The 23856-nt window shown below is 35.9% G+C and overlaps 1 protein-coding gene across 2 annotated transcripts; it reads right to left on the bottom strand.

Moving 5' to 3' along the window:
• Positions 1-260: 260 nt before the first annotated feature.
• LOC113520822 (tyrosine-protein phosphatase non-receptor type 4) lies at positions 261-23623 on the bottom strand. 2 transcript variants are annotated; one of them, XM_052901674.1, is made up of 16 exons: positions 23000-23623; positions 20372-20500; positions 18048-18261; positions 15948-16156; positions 13084-13236; positions 12674-12912; positions 11949-12140; positions 10904-11183; positions 9703-9808; positions 8872-8988; positions 7848-7979; positions 7274-7390; positions 6752-6972; positions 6270-6402; positions 5096-5304; positions 261-3478 (listed from the first exon to the last, which is right to left on the bottom strand). In XM_052901674.1, exons 1-16 carry the CDS (start codon positions 23147-23149, stop codon positions 3392-3394), a joined length of 2688 nt encoding a protein of 895 aa, XP_052757634.1. In that variant the 5' UTR covers positions 23150-23623; the 3' UTR covers positions 261-3391. The 2 variants fall into 2 exon arrangements, with proteins under 2 accessions (XP_052757634.1, XP_052757635.1); XM_052901675.1 differs by having other exon boundaries at positions 5096-5292.
• Between the last annotated feature and the right edge of the window lie 233 nt (positions 23624-23856).

Genomic DNA, 23856 nt, shown 5'->3' with positions numbered 1-23856 from the left:
TTTTTTTTTTACAAACCTATCAATTCCAAATCAAACCTACGCCTAGTTCCCTATAAATATGGCAGAAGAATCTATGATATATTATTTAATTTTTAACCAGTCAGCTTAAATATTATATTATTATTTTTTGGTTCGAATAGTCGTAAAAACATCTAGAAATATTAAAAAAAAATAACATAGCAAATTAAGTTTCCTGTTTTACTAGTTACATACAATGAGGTGAAAAGTAATGGGAAAATAGATTAATAAAAACAAGCCTATTAAAATTTATAGAAACTTTATTTGAATTCAATTCGATTTATTTTTCTCTCAAGTGTTAATGGTTAGTAGAAAATAAATAATAGTACCTAGTCATTTTTGTTCTAAACAGAAAAATATATTATTTCATTTATTACATCTATTTGTACAGAAATGGAAGATTCATTTTCCACTATGAAACTAGCTACGTCTGACATATTAGGATTACTTCTAGTCAAAACGCTATGTTACAAAACATAATAATAAAATATAGGTTACAAATTAAGTGAAAAATCAAATAAAACAACTTATTATTTATCTAGCTTTCAATCATAAAGCATCGGCTAAAAGAAATACTGAATAACATATCCAAGGAGCAATACAATTTTAGACCAAAATATTATAATCGCTATTTCGTCATAGTTTGTTCCTAAAAATAATTTATTATTTTATCATATTTAAAGTTACTAATTTTAAGTAGTAAACACACAAATATGAAATTATTTTAAAAATCAATATAATAAATGATTAGGTACATTAATACAAAATCCACTAATAGTCTTAACTTTTCGTTTAACTGAACGACTTTCCTTATAAAAATATTTTATTAACATTTCACACCAAATGGATCACGTGATCGCAGTTTACCTTTTGCAGGAAAATTAATAAAAAAAAAAATATATGACGAGGAAAAATATAAGACGCAAAAGGAAAGTATTGGAATATATGTTTTTATGGAACGTTACAACATTCGAATTGAATCCGGCTTCATAATGCAATGAAAAGGAAATAAGGATAAATTTATTTAGACATTTGAGCTCAAAAATATGGACTAGACGCAGCGTGGAAAATGTATCTTGGAACTTAGAATTGTAAGTAGACGTGTGTAATATATAGCAATACCTATATATTGTAGTAACAATATATATATATTGAGCCAACGGATATATTAAATATCAGTTATCCAATATATAATATCAAAATGAAGGCTTCGATCGAAATTAATATAGATATCCGACTGATATTGGTGAAAGGGGGAACATTTTTTTTTTACAGCAATATCCAGAGAAACTCAATACATAGATATTGAAGCGGTATCGATATTACCCATGTCTAATTATAAGAGTCTTCAAACACGAGTCGCCGCGTCCAAGTAATCGTACAACACAAAATGCATCTTGTAATACAATTTGGCAAATCTTGTATTGTGCGAATTATATTGCATTCGTGTGCGAAGGCAATTAACTCAAAAAAATATTTAATTTTAGAAATTGTTTCATTACTAATTGTAAGTAAACATCATAATAACTCGTCAGTATTCTTCGGTTCAAACAGTCGAACTTATTTTTTTGATAAGATGCTAAAAGTGCAATTATCTATAAACTAGATTTTTCGAGTAATCGCATGTTTTGTCCACGATTGTGGTTAAAATACTTTAATTAATGGCAGTATCATTCCTGATAATAGGCACAGTATAATTAGAAAACTTTTTACGTATGGATAAAGTTTAACATTAAGAACCCCATAAACAATGCAGATAACACGTGTATCTGTAATAATCACGATCATTAAAAAGTTGAATCTGGATTTATCTGCAGATGTTATCCTTACATGCATTTTGTATCTAACAATATCTGTGGATATTACGGTATCTGCAGATATTTAATTATAAAATATTATCTACACCGTGTATGATGGTCTTTATATTGTAACTATCGATATAATGATTACTCGTATTTAACTTATAATAGTATTTTATTACTGTCTTTCAAATAAAAAAAAAATCATTACAATAGAAAATAGATTAATTTCATTTATAAAAATGTCTAAAAAAATCCATCTCTATGGTCGTTTTTCTCATTTCACTTCATATTAGATGATTTGAATTTCGCCAAATGACAAGCCAATAATTAATTGTTTCAATAAAGTAAACAATCTTTCTAGAAACTGAGTAGTTAGGCGGACTTGCCTCATTAAAGGACCAAACAGGAATTTATCATAAAATACAGAAGTACTCTCTTACACACTACAAGTGTTATGTACTTACGTATTATGCTAGTATAGTTAGGTCCCATATTCTTAATTGTAAAGAACACTTTATTTATATTTTATTAATTTGATATATAAATGTTTCAAAATGATATATAAAACAAATTTAAGTAGTATCTAATAGAAAGGTAAACAAAACAAGTCTAAATTCAACTAAGAACTCATATTTTGATCATATTTAATCTGTCAAACGTACGTAAATTTTTTTAATCAATGAGTAAAGAGTGTAATTAATTTATTAAAGAAAGCAAATATTTCAAACAACTAATCAATTTCGTTTGGACATCGTTAGACTTGTTTATGGTCGGATTAAGACTCGTTTGTTCACGTTTCTAGTAGATTCTTTTTAGAAAGAGTAATACCTACATATATGTTTATAATATTGCGAGTTAAAAAAAATTACAAAGTCAACAATTATTTGACACTTTTGTATCTCTAAATAAAATGTACAATTATTTTCAAATACAGAATGGCACAGATTAAGAAGTTATAGATAGGTACAATGTTAAGAAAAATAAATTACCATGTTACATGTTACTATGTAAAAATGGGTATTAAATTCGTTAGAAAGGCAAGATTTCACTATTACACACTACATAAAACTTATAAACATAATCACAGAACACTAACACTAATACTACATCTAAAATAAATAATTGAAGGTAAATGTAATATAAAACATGATATGTTTTGGAGTCGTTTATTCGAGAAGAATTTAGCCTCCTATTCGATGAATTGGTTTCAAGAAGATTATTACAAATTGGAGATTGGAATGTGAACTCACTTTCACGTAATCTTTTACGTGTCTTCCATCTCGCTTACACAATAATCGGAGCAGCTAATGATATGCTACCGCTCACACTTAGCGATGACGTTGAGACAGAAATCGTCACGAATTTTAATTTAGTTACAACCTTCTTAATCCGTTCTTATTAAAAAAAAACTACAAAATGCTGTTAACATACCATAAACAAACAAAAAACACTCTTTTTTCAAATTTATTGGTTCCTGATATTATTCTTTCTTCAGTTCACTTTGGTCACCGGCTTCCATGCGGCCAGTATGTATTATCATATGGTTGGCAAGATCTTAGACGAAGGTGAGATCAATCGCCGCCATTTTCTGACGGTGCTTTGGTCAGCCCCCGTGCGTACGCAGTCTGTATACTTTCACATACGAACTTATATTGGCTCTGTAAGGAAAAGTATACATTATAGTTGTATCGCTACTAATAAAGTGAGGGTGGTGCCCTCTAGTTACAAGGCTTTCTTTGTATTCAAAAACTTTCGAGGCTCGTATTTGGGACAAAAGACTATCTTTTGATTAACCCTTTTAGTGCCATTGATTTTTACTCATATCTACTTAAAAATGCTAAAGAAATCTTTGTCGTGTTGATGTCATTTACCCTTGTCTGTAAAAAAACTGTATCTCCTTCAAAAATTATCCAATTTTGATATTTTTTTTTACAGGAAGCTAAACAGCGACTGATTTCACGAGCGCTATGACGCTTGTGGCACTTTTAGTTGCAATGCGCACGAGCGCGATAGCGCTCGTCAGCACTCAAAGGTTTAAAATAATCATTTGATAAATATATAAAATATAAACATAAATAAATGCCACACAATAATATCAAGTTATAAGGATAAAGTTTTTATCATTTGGTAAAAAAAAATCTATTTTCTACCAATTTCAAAATCTCCTATTCTCAATTCGGTTTTTTTTTATACAACTTAGAATGGCAAACAAGCTGACGGCCCACATGATGGAAAGTAGTAACCGACGCCTATAGACATGAGCAGTACCATGGACATAACAGAGTATACTGTTTCGCTCATGATACCCCTCATACGTTGCCACTCCTGAGTACTCAGGTATTATTCCTCTGTGCCCAGTAAATTCACGCCATATCCCACCCTTCAAACCGAAACACAGCCATGCAAACACAACTGCTTCACGGTTGAAACACAAATGGGACAGAGGTACCCAAGCAATCGACTTTTGTAATAAGTCTCCCTCTGGTAACAATATAAATAATTGTATTTGGTACAAGGAAAAGCCACATCCTTTATCTACCTTTCTCTCTGTACTTATCCATTCTTTATGCCAGGTTGTCTGTAAGAGTTTGCTTTTAGCGATAAGGCCGCCATTTGTATATGCACATTCTGTATAAATACTCCTTGTACACATCTCTACTGTGCGCAATAGAGTTTTTTATTATTATTATTATTATTATCCTAACTAGGATAGGTAATATATAGCAATATCTATATATTTTACTTACAATATCTATATACTCTGGTCAAATAACGAATACATATATTAAAAGTTTGTTTTCGAAAACATTATATTAGACAGCCAACTTTTAACATATTCGAAAACAGATATCCAACCAATATGGACGATATTGAAATGACCTCATAAATGTCCAGAGGAACTCAACATATAGATATTGAATCGGTATCCATGTTACCTATGCTTTAATCCTAACAAAAAATAGGATATTTTATATACTGATTCACGCGAACGAACACAGCTATAAACAAATATAAAATACAGGGGGGAAAAGGGATTGTTAGTAATGGGAGTTAGCAACTCTATTACTAGCAATAAGGTCCGACCCTATAAGGCCGACCTTGCGGTTCCCTCTGGAAATCATCGTGGCCGATCCATTGGTGAATTTGTCACGATTAGCTAACTGACCTGTTTCATCTTCACTTATCGTCCCTCCCTGGTACCCCGCCAGCGTATACCGATAGCACAGGCGGGGTTGCCATTCCATTATCATCCACTAAAAAAAAATACAACTTACCGCATTTTGTATACACATGGGTCGTTGGGTTCTCATGGCGCGTACTAAATCGAGGGGGTACAGCGGTTGTCTGCGTGAAAGCAGTTCGATGGCCGTCTCAGCCAGTATGAGGGCCCCGGTGCGGCCCACGCCCGCCGAGCAGTGCACGATCATGGGAGGGTCCAGCAGCCTCTCCTCGCCGTTCGACTCCTCAACCACTGTCGGTATTACTGGAGTTATAGAAATTATCGTGCAGTTAGCTTTTGTTAAACGTATTAGCGATATCGGTTATTGCTATGCAACGTCATATTACAAAGCGATATGGTGAAAGCATGAAATAAAAATATTATAATTAATTACATGAATGTAGTATTTTCTGACATTGCTCACAACTTGGGTTACATGTTTATTTTTATAACTAATTAACGCAACTTTTAAAATATTTGTAGTCTAGTGTTATTTGATTCATTATAATTGTTACTTCATTTTATCGTACTGTATAATTATGATAAAGTGAATGCTGTGAATACATATAATAGGCATGTGCATCAATATTGTATTATATTTAATGTTTATTATATGTGTTATAATGCAATATGCTGTTGGTGTTCCTTAAATAAATAAATAAAATAAAATTGTGATAGTTATGTAAATAGTAATTAAAATATATATTAAATATCTTTTTTTTTTTTATTGGTGAAATAAATCAAGGTAATATAATTCATGTTCAAAATTAAAGGAAACTTTCGTTTTTTTTTTCTACAATGGACATTAAAATGGTACCCAGACATGATCAACTTAAAGTGAACTTGTTCTTTTATTTGGGCATTTTGGCATTTGGTTTTTGGGCATTCAATGTTATGATCGAAATTTCAACCATTATGCAAAGAAGGGTCTCTCTTAAAACTTCATCAAAGCCTAAAGTTTGCAGTTGCCAACTCGCTTGCCAAGCGTGAAAACTACTGGCAACCCCTCCATCCTTCTTGTGGGGACGGCCAATAATTAGTGGTGAACACTTTCCCCTTATTACTATAAGAGTTTTTGTACATCGTATTTGTATTGCCATCACCATAAAAAATATGTCATAAGTTGTTTTATGCACCATGTATATATAATTAAGGTAATTATAAGGTAAATAAATAAATAATAAATAATAAAAAATAAATAACTAGTAGTGTATAAAAAGTGTACATACCAGCTCGATGTGTCCGCAGATGTGCGCAGAGGGCTGTGAAAGCTATGAAGGCGGTTGAATCTTCGGGCACACCGTGGTCCGGCCACGCCGTGTACTGCAGCTGAGTGACAGCGCGGGTGCCACCGCCCGCGTCCTATACGACAACATCGAAACAACGACTAGTATGTTCATTTTTTTTATACAACTTAGAATGGCAAACAAGCTGACGGTCCACCTGATGTAAAATGGTAACCGTCGCCTAAAGACATGAGCAGTACCATGGACATAACAGAGTATACTGTTGTCGCCCATGATACCCCCATGCGTTGCTATTCCTGAGGACTCAGGTGTTATTCCTCTGTACCCAGTAAATTCACGCATATCCCACCCTTCAAACCGAAACACAGCCATGCCATATTATAGGGAGCGTAACAACGCGACTCACCACGCCGCAAATATATAATACATAAAAAATATATGACATTTTATTTCATTTCACTAACCTTTAGAGTCATTTCTCTTCTTGTATAATGCCCCAAGTTTTGTTCACTGTTCGTATTTACTGTGAGTGTATTGGTCGCCTTAAGCGATGTGCCAACTTTGGGCCAATATTGGTGACACTTGGCGCGTCCTCTTTCAGCCAACACTGTCAACATTACTATAAGGCTGCTTTCACTCTCCCACACCATTTGCCAGAAGTCACCAACTGTTGATGCTAGTGGTCCTGGAATAGAAGGTAACTTAAGCTGTAATGTTCAATATACAGTAAATAAAATAATGTCTTGAAATAAATCTAAAACTAAACACATTTAATAAACAAAAAAATTGCGAAATTGCGATTTTGAGTCCTCAGGAATGGCAACGCATGGGGGGTATCATGGGCGAAACGGTATACTCTGTTATGTCCATGGTACTGCTCATATCTATAGGCGACGGTTACCACTTTCCATCAGGTGGACCGTCAGCTTGTTTATCATTCCAAGTTGTATAAAAAAAAAATTACATAGAGCGTATTGTTAACTTACCTTGCGTGGCGATGTACGTGAGTACGAGATCCGAGTTGGGTATTTCCATGTTGATGTATGACGCATTGATGTAGTCGCCGGTTGGTCCGTTTTGCAGGACCACGCGGGTCGAATCGTCTGTAAGAATATTAATTTAGTTACTTCTCAAAAAATAAATACGCCTATAATCTCTACATAGGCCATATTTCGAGCCGACCCGTCGTCCGTACCCAATAGGATAGAGGACGGATCGCTCTGTCATTTACGCAATCCAGAACTAATAGAAAAAATCTCTGCATAGTACTAAACAGGTCACTTTCCGCTATCGGTAAGTAAACTTTTCTTTAACGATAATTATCAAACAGTGTTCTTGCATTCACCAACATTAATATTGAATGTTTTTAGAAATGGGTAGTTTTTTTATAAAAAAAAAATGGTCAGGTGACGTCATGTATTAAAGAGGAAGAAGACAAGAAGGCAGTCGCTACTCCTCTCTCGAATTCTCCATTTCCAAGGTATAATCCCCATACAATTAACAGTTGCAGTAATTGTATGTAATCTGTGACATACATTTTATTCAGGTCCATATACTTACACGGCGCTATATCTCTGTATCTGTTCTTGTTAAGATTGTGCGGTAATTTAGAGACAAGGGACGGCTCGTCCGGCAGCCGCCGCAGTAACGTTTCGTATTGTTTGAGCGCCGCTCCACTCGCCAAGCCATCGCCTAGAGAAACAATAAAATATTAGAGATTATAAAAAAAAAAATTAGACTACACACTTCCTATACAACTACTTGCAGTTGTGTTGAAAGAAAGAATAAAAAAAGCTGTATTGGCAACTAATTTCATTAAGAAAATAAAACAAAACAAAGACAATAATATTAATTTGCTTTAGAACTAATCGAGTTGTTGACATGGTCAGCACTCAGCATTATGCCATGACAGTTTATTTACTGCCATAGCGCTGTTATTCTGTGCAAGCCACATAGTGATTTCACAGACGGCTACCTAGTTTTAAAACAATAATAAAAAAAATACACACAAAAAAATACATATAAAACAGTAGTCAAAAAGATAAGAAAATATCAACATATACAAGTGAGATTGTTTGCAGACCAATGAATTAAATATAACGGTTCTAAATGCATGAATATATTAATGAAATACCTAAAGTCATATAGGTCACCTCTGACCCATTCGAACATCTAACAATCCACAGCTGCGTTGAGTGTGTGTTGCCAAAGAAATAATATAATCTTTTCTTGAAGGTTTGAATGTATATAATGAAAAATATCTAACGATGCAACCTATTGTCTTCATTTATTAGAGGTAATCGCCGTGTAGTTCCGGCATAGAATGGGCCACCCCTTCCTTTCCCGTAGATGTCGTAAGAGACAAGGGAGGGCGAGAGATGGGCAGCAGCGTCCCTCTTTAAATATCTCTAAAGCCTAACTGTGGTTGTCAATCCGCCTGTTAAACGTGACAAAACCTATTTGGGTAAGGCCTGTGTTCAGCAGTGGACAGTTAACGGCTGAAATAATAATTATAAAATGGATAGATTTAGAAAAATGGAATTAGAATGACGGTCATTCAACTTACATAGTTTTCAATACTCACCCAACAATAACATGGACTGTTGTAACGCATCGCCCTCGAGTTGTCCAGCGTCGGCCGCGAGCGGCACGAAGCATACAGCTGGCTCCTCGAGACCACCATCTTCGGGCTCGTACACCGCTGACAAATTATATACGTTGATTACTTTTTTATTTTTATACTACAGATAAAGGCGAAGAGACTATGTCCATACAGCTTTACTGAATATTTAAAGTATCGGTATATAGGTAATTAATTATTTTATATGCAATGCATGGTACCCAAACAGGTTCTAAGGATAACAACTTGTTATATTCCATTTTTTTTATACAACTTAGAATGGCAAACAAGCTGACGGCCCACCTGATGGAACTTGTTAACCGTCGTCCATAGACATGAGCAGTACCATGGACATAAGTATACTGTTTCGCCCATGATACCCCCCATGCATTGCCATTTCTGAGAACTCTGTACCCTGTAAATTCACGCCATATCCCACCCTTCAAACCGAATCCATTTCACTTAGTTTTCAGAAAAATATTAAAGATTTTGATTTTTTTACATTTTCTTTAATTATTGCAACCCTGTCAGAATATACCTAAGATAGTAACATCTTATATAGAAATATATAAACTATTATATATAATGAAATTAAATAAATGTAAAATCCAGTAATCTAATAAAACTAACTCAAAAAATCTTTAAGTATTGTAGTGTAGTATGGGTTATTGTCACTTTAAGTAATTTATAAAAAACTAACATAGTCCTGAATATATTAAAAACTTCATATTGTTCATTTAAAAGTTGCAGATAGTAGATAAAAGATAGGTACTAATAAACAGTTTGAGAACTCACCATTCGGCTTAACAACTAATGTGAGGATGCCTCTCGTGTTCCTGATAAGTTGGACAACTTGCTCATGAGTCAAGTCGTCCACATCAGTGCCGTTTATTGATATTACCTGTATATAGTAAAATAAGTATTAATATTGTGTCCATTAAACAAACATCTATACACAATAGGAGCCACAGACAGCTCTCTATGTCAAGGCTGTTTCGACGCCGAAGAAACGGCTGCTCACGTAATCCTAGAATGTGAGGCTGTGGCCCATCAACGTTTAGAAATCCTCGGAATGGTGAGGTCGCTCCGTGAGGCCTGTGAAGAACTCAGGAAGCTTCTGCGCTTCTGGGCGGAGCTAGGTTGGCTGTACTAGCCACGACTAATACGCACAATGGCTCAAGTGAGGGGCTAAGCGCGTAAAATGGAGTCTTTTTCACAATCACATTCAAGTATTAATATAAGGTATAACAATTTGAAATCTAGTTCATAATATGCATTAATTTGTAAAAAAAAAAGTTAATCTACAGATGTTATCATCACAGCCATAGGGATTAAGTTCTATCAAAATATCAATATATAAAAATAAAAAATATACTGTAAATCTAGCTGTAACACATTACAGTTAGATTTACAGTATATATACTCACTAGTATAAAATATAGTGTAAAAGGTGCTGTAGCCAAGCATTGGAATTAGATTTTAAAGATTCCATTTTGTATTTGTAACCAGTGACCTAGTCAGTTCCGGTTAGACCAGACTCCGGTTAAAAATTAATATTTGCCGCCTTTTACAATTAATAATCATGTTGCGACTCATAGAAACAAAGTCTACTGCTATACTATCTGGTAATAAATTGAATAATTATTATTTGTTGATAAACTATGACAGTTTGGCCAACTTACATATATATGTTTTTATTACAGTTTATTTGCTGAAGTAAATCCTTAATTAATACTATAAATGCGTAAGTGAATTTGTTACGTTTTCACCTCTAAACTGCTGAATCTGTTATGACGAATTTTAGTATAGTGATAGATCCTGGACACGGTTATAGCTTATTTTTCTCTTAGTCAGCAAAGATAATTAAATCACGCGAAGTCGCGGGTGATGGTTAATCGTCGATATGTATGCCCGGCGTTCCTTTCTATAATAAAAAAAAAAAAAAAAAAAAAAAAAAAAAAATTGTCCTTGTCTATAATAAAAAAAAAATCCTAACCTGGTCTCCCTCTTGTAGCTGCGGGCGGCGCGGCGCCACCCTGGACACGAGCACGGGCGCCCCGCCGCCGCCGCGGACGTTGAACCCGAACCGGCCGTCGGGCCCCGCCGCCAGCCGCACGCACACCTCGTCCCCGCCCTCGCCGCCCGCCTCCTCCGGCCCCGCCCCGCCGCCGCCCTCCGCCTCGCACACCCCCGCCCCGGACCCGCCCTCCGACGACTCCGACTCGTCCACATACGATAATGGCACACGTAGCGCCCGCTCGAGGAAGCCGCCGTCGCTGTATCAAGTAAAAAAAAATTACATTAAAAAAATAAAATTACCTATACCTCCCCCATCCACATTATTCTCTTATCTGCATACATTTAACCTTTCCATCCACGTTATTCCCATTGTCCACACGCATATGTTTTGTGCAAGAGTTTTACTAAGAAGGAAAGAGAGTGTAAAAATAAAATCAACTATATATCATTTATTGAGTCCATCTTGCCTGTATTTCTCATCACCATATCAGCTGTTAACTGCCCATCGCTGAATATAGGACTTTTCCATAAGGAGGGTATTGCCAGTGGTTGCCACGGTTGATAGGCGGTTTGGCAACCGCAGTTAGGCTTTTGATGTTTTAAGAGGAACACAGTTGTCCATTCCTCGACTACTAAGTTTCTTTAGTTGCCTTTTACGTCACCTACGGGAAAAAATGGATGGTCGATTCTATGCTGGAACGACACGGCAATTGCCTGTATTTTTAATCACTTCAAATAGTCTACAAAAAGTAGAATACTGGCTTGTCATCATTCTACATAGGATTGTCAGTTCGAGCGACAAATTGGATTCATAGTCCTACTCCTGAAATTTGTGACGGAAGTCTTCAAATCTGTGTCACTACTGATCAGTGAAACATACTCTGCTTATGAAGAAAAATAAATATTTTTACGCACGTATTCATGCACGCACGCACGCACGCGCGCGCGCTCTCTCAAGTGTCGCACATTCAAGCGTCGAAAGTTGCCCTAATTTATTTTGAATAAATAAATATCATACTGACTCGTCGTCGTTGGCGGCGGCGTCGTGCGTCCAGGCGGCGCGCGGCGGCGGCTCGGCGCAGCCCGTGACGCGTGCGCCGCGCAACGCCAGCGCCGCGCCCGGCGACGCTGCGCCGCCCGCGCCGTTCGCGCCGTTCACGCTGTTCGCGCCGTTCGCGCCCTCCGACCGTTCGCGTACTCGCGAGCTGCTGCGTCTGCACAAAGTATAGACTAAGGATAGTAGTCTCGGTCTTAACAGATATGGCACACAATGATCGGACGGATTAATTGTTAGTAATGTACATTACCAGTCCCACTGCTAGTAATATACGTTATAAGGTATACCTCCACGTAGTTCCCCCTGGAAATCATCATGCTTAATCCCAGGTGTAATCATCACGATTGGCTAACAGACCTGCTTTCATCCTCACCTGTCACCTAGCACTGGTGCCCCGCCAGCGTGTGCCGCTAGCGCAGGCGGGGTGATGGTTGCTAAGACGCAGGAGCGCGAGCGGCGCGCGTCGTGCAGCGCCTGCGTCTCGGTGCGCCAGCCCCGCCAGCGTGTGCCGCTAGCGCAGGCGGGTGATGGTTGCTAAGACGGCGCGGCGCGCTCACCTGACGAAGCTCGTGTTGGAGGAGCGCGAGCGGCGCGCGTCGTGCAGCGCCTGCGTCTCGGTGCGCCAGCCCCGCCAGCGTGTGCCGCTAGCGCAGGCGGGTGATGGTTGCTAAGACGGCGCGGCGCGCTCACCTGACGAAGCTCGTGTTGGAGGAGCGCGAGCGGCGCGCGTCGTGCAGCGCCTGCGTCTCGGTGCGCGGCACGCGCGGCGCGCCCAGCCCCGCCAGCGCGCCCAGCGCGCCCAGCAGCGGGCGCCGGCGCGGCGCGCGCAGCCGGAAGAACCCGTGCCGCTCCACGCTGCAGCGCCACAGCGCCTTCGCCGCGCGCCCCGAACGCATGTTGAACCCCAGCACCGTGTCGTACGATTCCGACTGAAATATAATATTAACACTGATAATTATTTTTTTTTACTAAAGGAAGACTGTATAAAAGGCATTTTTTTATTTATCTATTTACTTGTATAAGTATATCTGTCTCTCTCGTGTATCTGAAGTATCTAGAGCACTTAGTAACCATTGTATAGTTACAGTTATACAACTTACCGGTTCCCTCTTTAGTTGTATGAAGAACTGTTTCTTCTTGAATGAGATCTTGACGATCTTACTCCAAGAGAATGTGTTCACCCTTATGTTATTCTGAAAGACCACTATACCTATTGACGTTACGCCAATAAATATGTCTTTGCCATGATAATCCTGAAAAAAATAATAATAAAACGATTAATAACAAAACATTTTTTAGTAAAAAGTTTTGTGGAAATAGATTATATTTAAATTTAAATTCGTTTTTATGTATATCTATAATATTTGGCCAGAATAAGGTATGTTACGCGTGTTGTTTTTTTTTTCTTAATTATTTTTTTATATCTGTCTTTAAGAGGTAGTTTTAGACGCGGGCCGAAAACAAGTCTTTTTGGAGTGTCAGTTCAATGATAGAAACTTACAAACTAAGCGACCTGTATTTAAAACTGCTGCTTTTTGAAGAAGTATACATGTGAATGGTTGTATATATAAGGTATTGAAACTTGTAAGGTTTTTGAGATCACACCAGTTGTAGATAAAACTATTGGTATTGTTTTGACCGCATGAACCCGCCATTGGAATTTTTTTTTCTATAGAGAGCTCTGTGTATTTAGCAAATTTTTCAGTGTTTTTGTCTGATTGTGCGTGTTGCATATTGCTATGTCAATAAACTAGCGGCCCGTCCCGGCTTCGCACGGGTGGACATTTTTATATTTTAAAAAGTGGCCATTAAGGCTGCACACGCGACGGAAGCTTAAAAATGGAGTAACTTCTTCCGTTTTCCCAATATTTCCCTTCACTGCTCTGCTCCTATTGATCGTAGCGTAATGAAACGTATACTATAACCTGCCCAGGAGTATGAACAATAATTGTACCAAGTTTCGTTAAAATACGTCGAGTAGTTTTTTGTTTCTATAACGAATATACAGACAGACAGACAAACAAAAATTTTTACTGATTGCATTTTTGGCATCAGTATCGATCACTAATCACTCCCTGATAGTTACTTTGGAAGTATATTTCATGTACAGAATTGACCTCTCTACAGATTTATTATAAGTATAGATTATATACAAATATAATATTTACAATTCTCCTTACAAATTATAATCAACACTACGACTAAGTATATCAGGAAAATTTTCATTAATATAACATTACGCAAATGTTATTTAAATATTTACATACACTCTCATATTGTTTGGCGAGACAAAAACGACATCTCGCCGAGATAGCAACAATTAACCTCAAACTAAACTATAGATAAGTCTACTTTCAAACGAAATCGGCGCCACTATTATGTCCGGGCGCTATCACTGTGCCGTTTGCAATTGACATATCAATAAATCATTGCATTAATAGATTATATAGACGCATGAATAGTTTGCGAATTACATTACATTTTCATCCGACTTAAAAAAAGAGGGATTCTCTATTCGATTGTATTTTTTTTTATGTCAGTCATTTCAGAACTTCATAATTTTTATAAATGGTGTAGTTTCGAAGTAACCATTTGGAAAATCAAAGAATATACTTTCAGATTGATCCTATAAAAGAATCATCCAAATCGGTATTCGGTAATTTGGTTTCAAATCAAAGATTTTGCCACTATATTATTATTTATGTTTTTTTTTTTTTGTTGAACAAAATACTAGCGTTATTATACTTCGTGAAAACAAAGTTTTCTCTGTCTACCCCACAAGAGAAGATAAATATTATAAAAAAATGGTATTTTAATATGTTTATGAATTATCCATTATCATAGTATAAGCTTCAATTAAAAAGGGTCTAGCGCACGTGACATGTCTAGTGTTGCAGGCGTCCATAGGCTACAGTGACCGTTTACAATCAGACAGGCTGTATGCTTGTTTGCAAGCTTCGCGGTATAAAAGAAAATAGATGACGCAATCAATACATATATTAAAATCGTAACTGGTCCGTACATTTATTTATTTATTCGTTAGTACAAATATGTGTACATGGCGGACTTAATGCTAAAAGCATTCTCTCCCAGTCAACCATAGGGAAGTGTCAGAATACTCGAATGCGGTACTAGTAATTATTGATATACATACATTGAAGATATATAAGAAAAAATATTATAACGGGGTTTTATGAACGCAATAGAACACAACATAATTATTTTTAGAATATTTATCTGTTTGTCAGTACGTTTGTGGACGCTAATCTCAGAAATGGTTTAACCGAAATGCGGTTTTCACTAATGCGTTGTGGTTTGATCCACTTAACAATCAGTGTTTGTGTTATTTCAACTGGTTTATAAAATAAGAAAGTTACACCAATCTAAAGAATCACATATAAAATCCTATAAATTAACCGATCAGTCAAATTGACTGAGACTTTTTTAATTATACTAGCTGACTCGGTAAACGTTGTTTTACCATATAAATTATTTCTAGAACTATACATGAAAATATATCGTACTACAATTATTGAATATTCGACTGCCATCTTGTAACCCTATAACGGAATATAAAAATTGCGATTACAAAAAAAAAAACAAGGGTTGATCGTAAAAGGGTAAAAAATTTAAGTTGTATGTATTTTTCAATACTAAATCATATTAAAATAAAAATACAAAATTTTGTCAAAACATTAAAAACAAAATTTTTAGGGTCACCCTTATCATTATGGGGTATAAAAAATAGATGTTGACCGATTCTCAGACCTACCTAATATGCACACAAATTTTCATGAAAATCGGTAAAGCCGTTTCGGAGGAGTTTGGTAACAAACACCGTGACACGAGAATTTTATATATTAGATGCATTTTCGTAAATTTGCTACTTCTCAAAAAATCCAACTCGTGCGAAGTCGAGTCGGATCGCTAGTTGTAATAATAGTAGAGTAGTAGAGGTACCAACCTTAGCCGGGTGTGATTCGACACCGTAACAATCCAATCGCTTCGCATGTTCCAAGAAGTTAGCCTCAGCGTCCGCGGGCGCTTGCCCTTTATGCAACTTGTGGAGTTCGCGTATTTTACGTTCGTCTTCCGCCGTCTGCTTCGGCAATAGACACATTTCTGATAGGTAATTCGGTGGATGCTCTGATACGTTGTAATCGCCTAGTTCCGCTATAAAAATAATAAATTATTAGTTTATGTATTTTATCTTTACTAATATTATAAATGTGTAAGAAAGTCCGTTTGTTACATTATAGCACTTGAACGGATTTTTTTTTTATACAACTTAGAATGGCAAACAAGCTGACGGCCCACCTGATGGAAAGTGGTAACCGTCGTCTATAGACATGAGCAGTGCCATGGACATAACAGAGTATACTGTTTCGTCCATGATACCCCCCCATGCGTTGCCATTCCTGAGGACTCGGGTGTTATTCCTCTATACCCTGTAAATTCACGTCATATCCCACCCTTCAAACCGACACACAGCCATGCAAACACAACTGCTTTACGGTTGAAATACAAATGGGACAGAGGTGCCCAAGCAAACGACTTTTGTACAAAGTCTCCCTCTGGAAAACCGGATCTGAATTAACCGATTATTATAAAATTTGGTATATACATATATACATAAATTTTTTTTTAGTTTTAAAGGTTTTCCTTTCTTCAGGTACATCAGCCCTATCGTAGCCTGAACCTATTTGAGATAGACAAGGATGAAGGAGTCTGTGGACTCCTTTTTATCCCAGTCACGCGAACTTAGTCGCGGGTAAAAGCTAGTGTTTTATAACTACTTAATAAACTCAGTAAAGAATATAAATAATAGATGACAATAATCTCCTTTTTCTATAGTTGGCAAATTAAAGCATGTCTCTTTCGAAATTTAAAATGTGACAACCATGTTGAAAAACAAATTTTGTATACTCTGTCATTAGCCTGAGGACTAAGATATTATGGCTCCCTATTCTGTAATTTCACTGCCATATTCAAAACCTAAACAAAAGACTAGTCATATAAGACATAACACGAGTGAGACAGGGATATTCTATCAGTCGAATTGGGGGGAAGGGACTGTTAGTAATGCGGATACTGGACTATCAGCTCCATTGCTAGCAATATACCCTGTTAGGTCGATCTCCCTTTGTTCCCCCCTGGAAACTATCATGTCGAATTTCGAGGTATATTCATCACGATGGACTAACTGACCTGACTTTTTATCATCACTTATTAGGACCCCGCCAGCGTATACAGTTAACGCAGGCGAGTGTACTATATCTATGTCATCCATTAAAAAAAAAAGCATACAAATTTTATGCTATGCAAAAGAGAAACATGTATTCGCCGATCCTAAGATGACATCATAAAATACAAATAATGGATAATGTGGGTAAATTGCAAATATTTGATAAGCACATTGCCATGTGTAATATCACTCAGTGTATGCTAACATGAGTGCTTTATCTTTGTACATTACAAAAGCGTAATAGCGTAAATAATTACAGAAATATATATTTAATAATATAACATGATAATGTAGATTCAAAGAATTTTTAAGTTTTTAATGATTTAAGTTTAATATGAATTGATATAATACACTTTAAAATGTTTAAAAAATTACCCCTTGATGGGGTTAAATTATATTCTTCAAAGCCATCTACTAAGGGGGGAAAAGGGATTGTTAGTAATGGGGATCAGTAGCCCCATTGCTAGCAATATACCCTGTCAGGTCGACGTCCTCGTGGTTCCCCTTGGAAACCATCGTGATTGATTTATTGTTAGATTCGTCACGATGGGCTAGCTGACCTGCTTCATCCTCACATATCATCGCTCACTGGTGCTCCGCCAGCGTATACCGATAGCGCAGGCGGGGTTACCATTCCATTATCATCCATTAAAAAAAAGCCATTTACTACCAAATAAAGTAGTGACTACACTTAACAATAGATGGCGTAAAAAATATTTTTATACAATAACAGGCGAAGTTGCGAGGACAGTTACCATTAATATAAATAGAATAAAAATTCGTGAACCACATTATATAAAGAAAAAAAAAATTAAATACCTTGAACAGTAAATGATGCTAACAGCAAAGCGGTGCTTTTCGGAGCAGCCATTGTCCCGTCCAGCAGTAGCTTCCTAAGTTGCAAACACAAGAGGTAACGCGTGTACTCCTCAGCTAGTCTGGACGGCTCGGGGGGATAGAAACGTACTGCTAGCCAGAATTGAGCGTTGGTGCCAACTTGCTTCTTGACAGATTTGCTGCCGTCTAACCAACGCTGTAATAAAATTGTTCCTAATAAACTTTTATGTATTGGCGTGTCTAACGGATGGAGAAGTCGAGAGGGGGGGGGGGGGGGTAGTTAAGTAAAGCAAATGTTGTTAATATTAATAATTATAATACTAATGAGTTTATGTCATTGTAAGCCGTCTTTTTTATACGTTTTTTTAGGAAATAAGAATATAACCCGTCTGATGGTAAACGATTACTGTAGCCTATGGACGCCTGTATTAGTAGGGGTGTCACGTGTGTATCGCCGACCCTGAAGAAACTTTAATATATCTTTTTTAAAGAATCCCAACTGCAGTTTCTAGGGAAAATCGTCTGCTTTTAATTATTACTTTTTTTTTTATAATAGCACAACATGTGACTACAAACTTGGGGGGAAAGGGATTGTTAGGAATGGAGATTGACACTGTTTGTAATATGTGCTGGTTCTTAGTATTTAATTATATTATTTATTATATTAGTTGTAAAATAAAATCACCGTCTGTTGACTTGAAGTATATTATCTATTTTTTGTTCTATATCAATTGTTTTATCAATTTTCTTTTTTATAAAAAAACTACAAATGTCATTGTATGTAAAAAGGTCAATTTTGAACAGACACCTCTATTGTTAGCAATATACCCTATTAGGTCGACCTCCACGTGGTTCCCCCTGGAAACCATCGTGAACAATTCTTATTGAATTCGTCACGGTGGGCTATCTGACCTGCTTCATCCTCCCCTATCATCTTCCACTGGTGCCCCTACCGGTGTATACCGATAGTACGAGTGGGGTTACCATTCCATTGTCACCCATTAAAAAAAAACATGTGACTACACCGTCGTGAGCATGAACATGAATACAGTCAATCAAATGGGTCGCACTATGACTTGTTGCTAAATACTTTTTCGCGCAACGTTTAAAGGATCCAAAGTTATAAAGGTCAATTCACAATACCACGGTACATTTCACGTAAGAGTTCGCACTTATTATACGCAAGTACAGACGGTCTACCGTGCTCGTCCACGATATCGTTACGTTATCATGAACGAAGCATTTTCATCGTCATCAACTTTTTTTTTATACAACTTAGAATGGTATACAAGCTGACGGCCAACCTGATGGAAAGTGGTAATCGTCGCCTATAGACATGAGCAGTACCATGGACATAACAGAATATACTGTTTCGCCCATGTTACTCCCCATGCGTTGCCATTCCTGAGGACTCAGGTTTTATTCCTCTGTACCCAGTAAATTCATTTCATAGAATTTTACGATTACAATGAGAAAATTAAAAGAAATCGTGCCATGTGTTTAGATAAACTATACCCTTAAACATGCTTTTCAAGATACTATTAAAGAGTAAACCTGTGAGTCACTGATGATTAACAATAAGTGGAAATGTCGTCATCGATACAGCCAGTTCTGTTATCTATTTGCGATTAAAAATTAATTGTGGTATTAGTTATCGGGTCATTTCATTTCTTGTCTGACAATTCATATATTTACTATTCTATACAATAAAGATATAGGTAAGATAAGGGTTGCTTGCCAACTAGTGATTTTACGACAAAACTAATATTGATACTTATATTAAAATGATATCATATTTCTGATTACTGTCATTTATCAAGTCACTTAAAAAAAAAAAAGAGATTCTTATTTCAAATGTATTTTACTTTTTGTTTTTTACTTTACAACACAGTTATTTATAAACCATATCATTCAAAGTATATTCATAGTTTTTTTTTATACAACTTAGAATGGCAAACAAGCTGACAGCCCACCTGATGTAAAGTGGTAACCGTCGCCTATAGACATGAGCAGTACCATGGACATAACAGAGTATACTGTTTCGCCCATGATACCTCCGATGCGTTGCCATTCCTGAGGATTCAGGTGTTATTCCTCTGTACCCAGTAAATTCACGCTATATCCCATCCTTCAAACCGAAACACAGCCATGTAAACACAACTGCTTCACGGTTGAAACACGAATGGGACAGAGGTACCCAAGCAATCGACTTTTGTACAAAGTCTCTCTCTGGTTTATAAAGCAGTTTATCATCAGACGCGCCGTATGCTTGTTTACAAACATAATAGTATTAAAAAAAAGTTTACCGTTATCTCAGTGTTTGTAGCATTGGGTGGTGAACCATTCTCAGTGAATTGCAATCCAAAGTAGTCTTTTTCAACCAGTTCCAGATGTTGGTATACTTGTTCTAAAAGGACACTTCCCTTGGCTTTTTTCTGAAAATAAATAAAAATTATCAAAATTACACAATATGTTACCTCCTCCACAGGGCTTATTCCAACAAAGTGTCGGGAGATAAAAATATGTAACTTAATGAGACCTCTTGCAGTTCCAATAAGCGTATAAAAGAAAATATCATCATTATCATCATCATCATCATCATCATATAAGCCTGTAACTGTCTATTGTTAAACTGAACATAAGCCTCCTCCTCAGGGGGTTTTGCCAGTAGTTGCCACACTTGGCAGGCAGGTTGACAACCACAGTCAGCCTGTAGAGATGTTTTAAGAGGCATGCTGCTGCCCATCCCTCACCCTCCTTAGTTGGCTCTCACAACACCCACGGAATAGGAAGGGTTGGTTTATTCTATGCAGGGACCACACAGTTAGAAAATAAAATATATGTGTATAATATTAATTGTTGTTGTTATATCATCCGTTAACTGTCCATTGCTGAACATAACCTCCCCCATAGGGGGGGGGGGGTTGATCAGTAGTTAGCATGCATGGCAGACGGGTTGCCAACCGGCTTTTTTTTTAATCAAATTTTTGTTGAGACTTTAGTACATCGGAGTGACTATGCCAGCCTCATAGGGATTGCTTGAAAGTCAGTCTGTCAAGTTTGGCTTTTGGTAATGTTTTAAGAAGTATAGTATTAGTAAATGGAAATGGGATGGAAAAGAACAATCAATATATATATATATATATATATATATATATATATGTTATTATTGCAGTTTATTTGCTAAAGTAAATCCTTCATTAATATTATAAATGCGTAAGTGTATATCCCAGGCATATAGTCCTGGTCATGAGTCATAAATAAATACTTGTATTTTTACAATTACTATAAAGTAACAATTTAACAGTATGGGACAGAACTACTAGGAGGACAGAACCTAAATAAACTGGGATAATAGCCAAGAGAAAGAAGAAATAGAAGAAGAACAATTAAACAGTATACCTCATGAATAGACAAATAATTAAAGCATTTCAATGATTTACTACAGCCTTCAAAACAAAAACATTTCCATATAAGTAAGTAAGTGCTAAACTAATAACAGGAAATTTGTAATTTCCAATTTAAGAGTGCATTATCATGGTTATTCATTCCTCACACATTATTCATATAAATAAACATTTGTTGATTTGAAATATAAATTGAACAAAATGAAATATAAATTGGTTTTTAAATTTTTATTACAGTATATGTGTACTGTATCATAAAATATTTATTTATTTATTTTAATATAATAATAGATTTTTGCCTGCTATTCCATACACATAGATTTTAGAAGTAGGAAAATCAATAAAAAAGAGCACTTCTATAGTAGTTTTTGTGTAATGCTGGAAATGTACAGATAGACAGACAAAATGTTTAAGATATACTGTTTTTGCATTTATTACTCTTTTGTATGTGTGCAATGTAATGAACATACAATAATGATTTACAACAACAGCTATCAGAGGTAGACTATACAAAAGTGTTTGCCATGCTTGGAAAAAAATAAAAACAATTTATTAAAATATTTACAAGTTTATTTAAATCATCATCTTTTACGATTTCTAGTCATTACATGTTGCATATAAAAGTAAACCACTAACTAGTATGTCACAAATAATGACAAAATAACTTATGAGTTTTAATGGATGAGAATGGAATGGTAACCTCACCTGTGTACATGCTACAGGAGCACCAGTGATATAGAATAGGTGAGGATAAAATCAAATCAGTTGGCCCATCATGACAAATTTCACAAGAATTAACCATGATGGTTTCCAGGGGATCCACATGGAGGTTGAAATAATATATGATATATTGCTAGCAATAGGGCTATTAAACCCCATTAGTAATAATCCATTTCTCCCCCTAAGAGTTTAATGGCAATACACATGAAGTAACCTTCTATGTTAAATTGTGTATATTGCACATTCTCATAAAAATATGTTAATACCAAAGAGAATGAAATAGCATTTAATACACAACAATAATCAGGAATATTTATAGAAACCCAGAACCAATTAAATAAATAACAAAGAGGTAAAGTTTATTTACAGAGTTACTATTTTATGTATTAAAAATAAGCTTTAGAGAGACTATTATTCGCTGAATGTAAATTATGCACTATATATTTGACAATGCAACTTAATCTATAGCACAACCATCCTTATATTTATCAAATAGGTAATCCTCAAGAATCAAAATTGGGTAAAGTGAACAGTAGTAAGGGTATTCACTTAAAAAAGTTGTAATATTCTTTACAGAAATGAATTTTAACAAAATAGTCTTAAAAATTTTAATAATCTATAAATGAATATATTAAAAATTATATTGAAGAGACTTATTGACCTACTGTATTATCAAACAAGTTAATGGAGGTTAATTATATGAGATATCTATGCTCATTTCAGGGTTATGGTTCTATATTTAAATTTTTTTTTTTTTAAACAATTTGAAAGCAAAAGCAGTCATACAATAAAGTTCAAAGAGCTCACCTCGATTTGAAACGAATGCTGGGTCTCGTCCAAGAATTGCACTGTGACATTGAATATGTTGAGCTTACGTTCCCTCGCAAGCTCCGAAGCACGCACGTTGTATGTGCCGCTTGAACTACTGAAGGCACGACGCGAAACGCTCTCGATCATCTCATCTATTACTCACTTTACCGGATTCCTATCAGATAAGTCAACGCCCGGCAAAGGCGAATCCTCGTTACGTGCACTCACAACTATGTAGGCACATAAGTAAAGCAACAATTAACCTCGTAGTGAATCATTCGCACTGTCGCAGTCGTTACCACTTAATTACACATATTTGGCGACCCAGCCGGTATTCTCGACGTAGTAAACGGCCATGACGTAATGATCTACGCAAATTTTAACTCCGAACGTAAGAACTAACCAATTATTATGATGTTTACGAATGTCCAATTGTAAACTGAGTCCTTGCCATTTATATTATTTGTAATTGAATATCAGGACAATGGTAGCTAATAACTGACAGTGGATGATTTATCAGATATAATAGATATATGTTTAGTTGCCCTAAATTTCTGTAAATTATTGTAAAATAATTTTGGTCGATATTTCCTTTATAAGAGAGCAGTAAATTGATTGAATGACTGACTGACTGACAATTTTTTTACTTTGCCGACTGACACTTCTATTGAAAGAATGACAGTGACGTAAATGACGTTAAATACTTCGCCATATTGACATTTGAACGAGGACCATGGATTAAGGATGGATAGAACCTAAGTCATAACTATTGCTACTATCCATCCTTACTTCCTCCTTCGACATATAAAGGTCATAACTTTATACGATAAAGACAAAAAAATATTCTTCTAGAT

This window comes from Galleria mellonella, unplaced genomic scaffold (assembly GCF_026898425.1).
Source record: "Galleria mellonella isolate WM207_F2 unplaced genomic scaffold, CSIRO_AGI_GalMel_v1 utg788, whole genome shotgun sequence".
In the NCBI taxonomy this organism is placed as follows: domain Eukaryota; kingdom Metazoa; phylum Arthropoda; class Insecta; order Lepidoptera; family Pyralidae; genus Galleria; species Galleria mellonella.
The sequence above is the reverse complement of the archived record's forward strand: the minus strand, read 5'-3'. Positions and strand labels throughout refer to the sequence as shown.

Bases quoted from the DNA above. Each gene is read 5' to 3' on its own strand.
- LOC113520822 (XM_052901674.1), bottom strand. From the start codon at position 23,149: ATGATCGAGAGCGTTTCGCGTCGTGCCTTCAGTAGTTCAAGCGGCACA. The intron at 18,262-20,371 runs GTAAACTTTTTT...ATTTTATTACAG, and splicing joins CTACAAACACTGAGATAACG to CGTTGGTTAGACGGCAGCAA. The intron at 5,305-6,269 runs GTATGTACACTT...CTATAACTCCAG, and splicing joins TCTGCGGACACATCGAGCTG to TAATACCGACAGTGGTTGAG.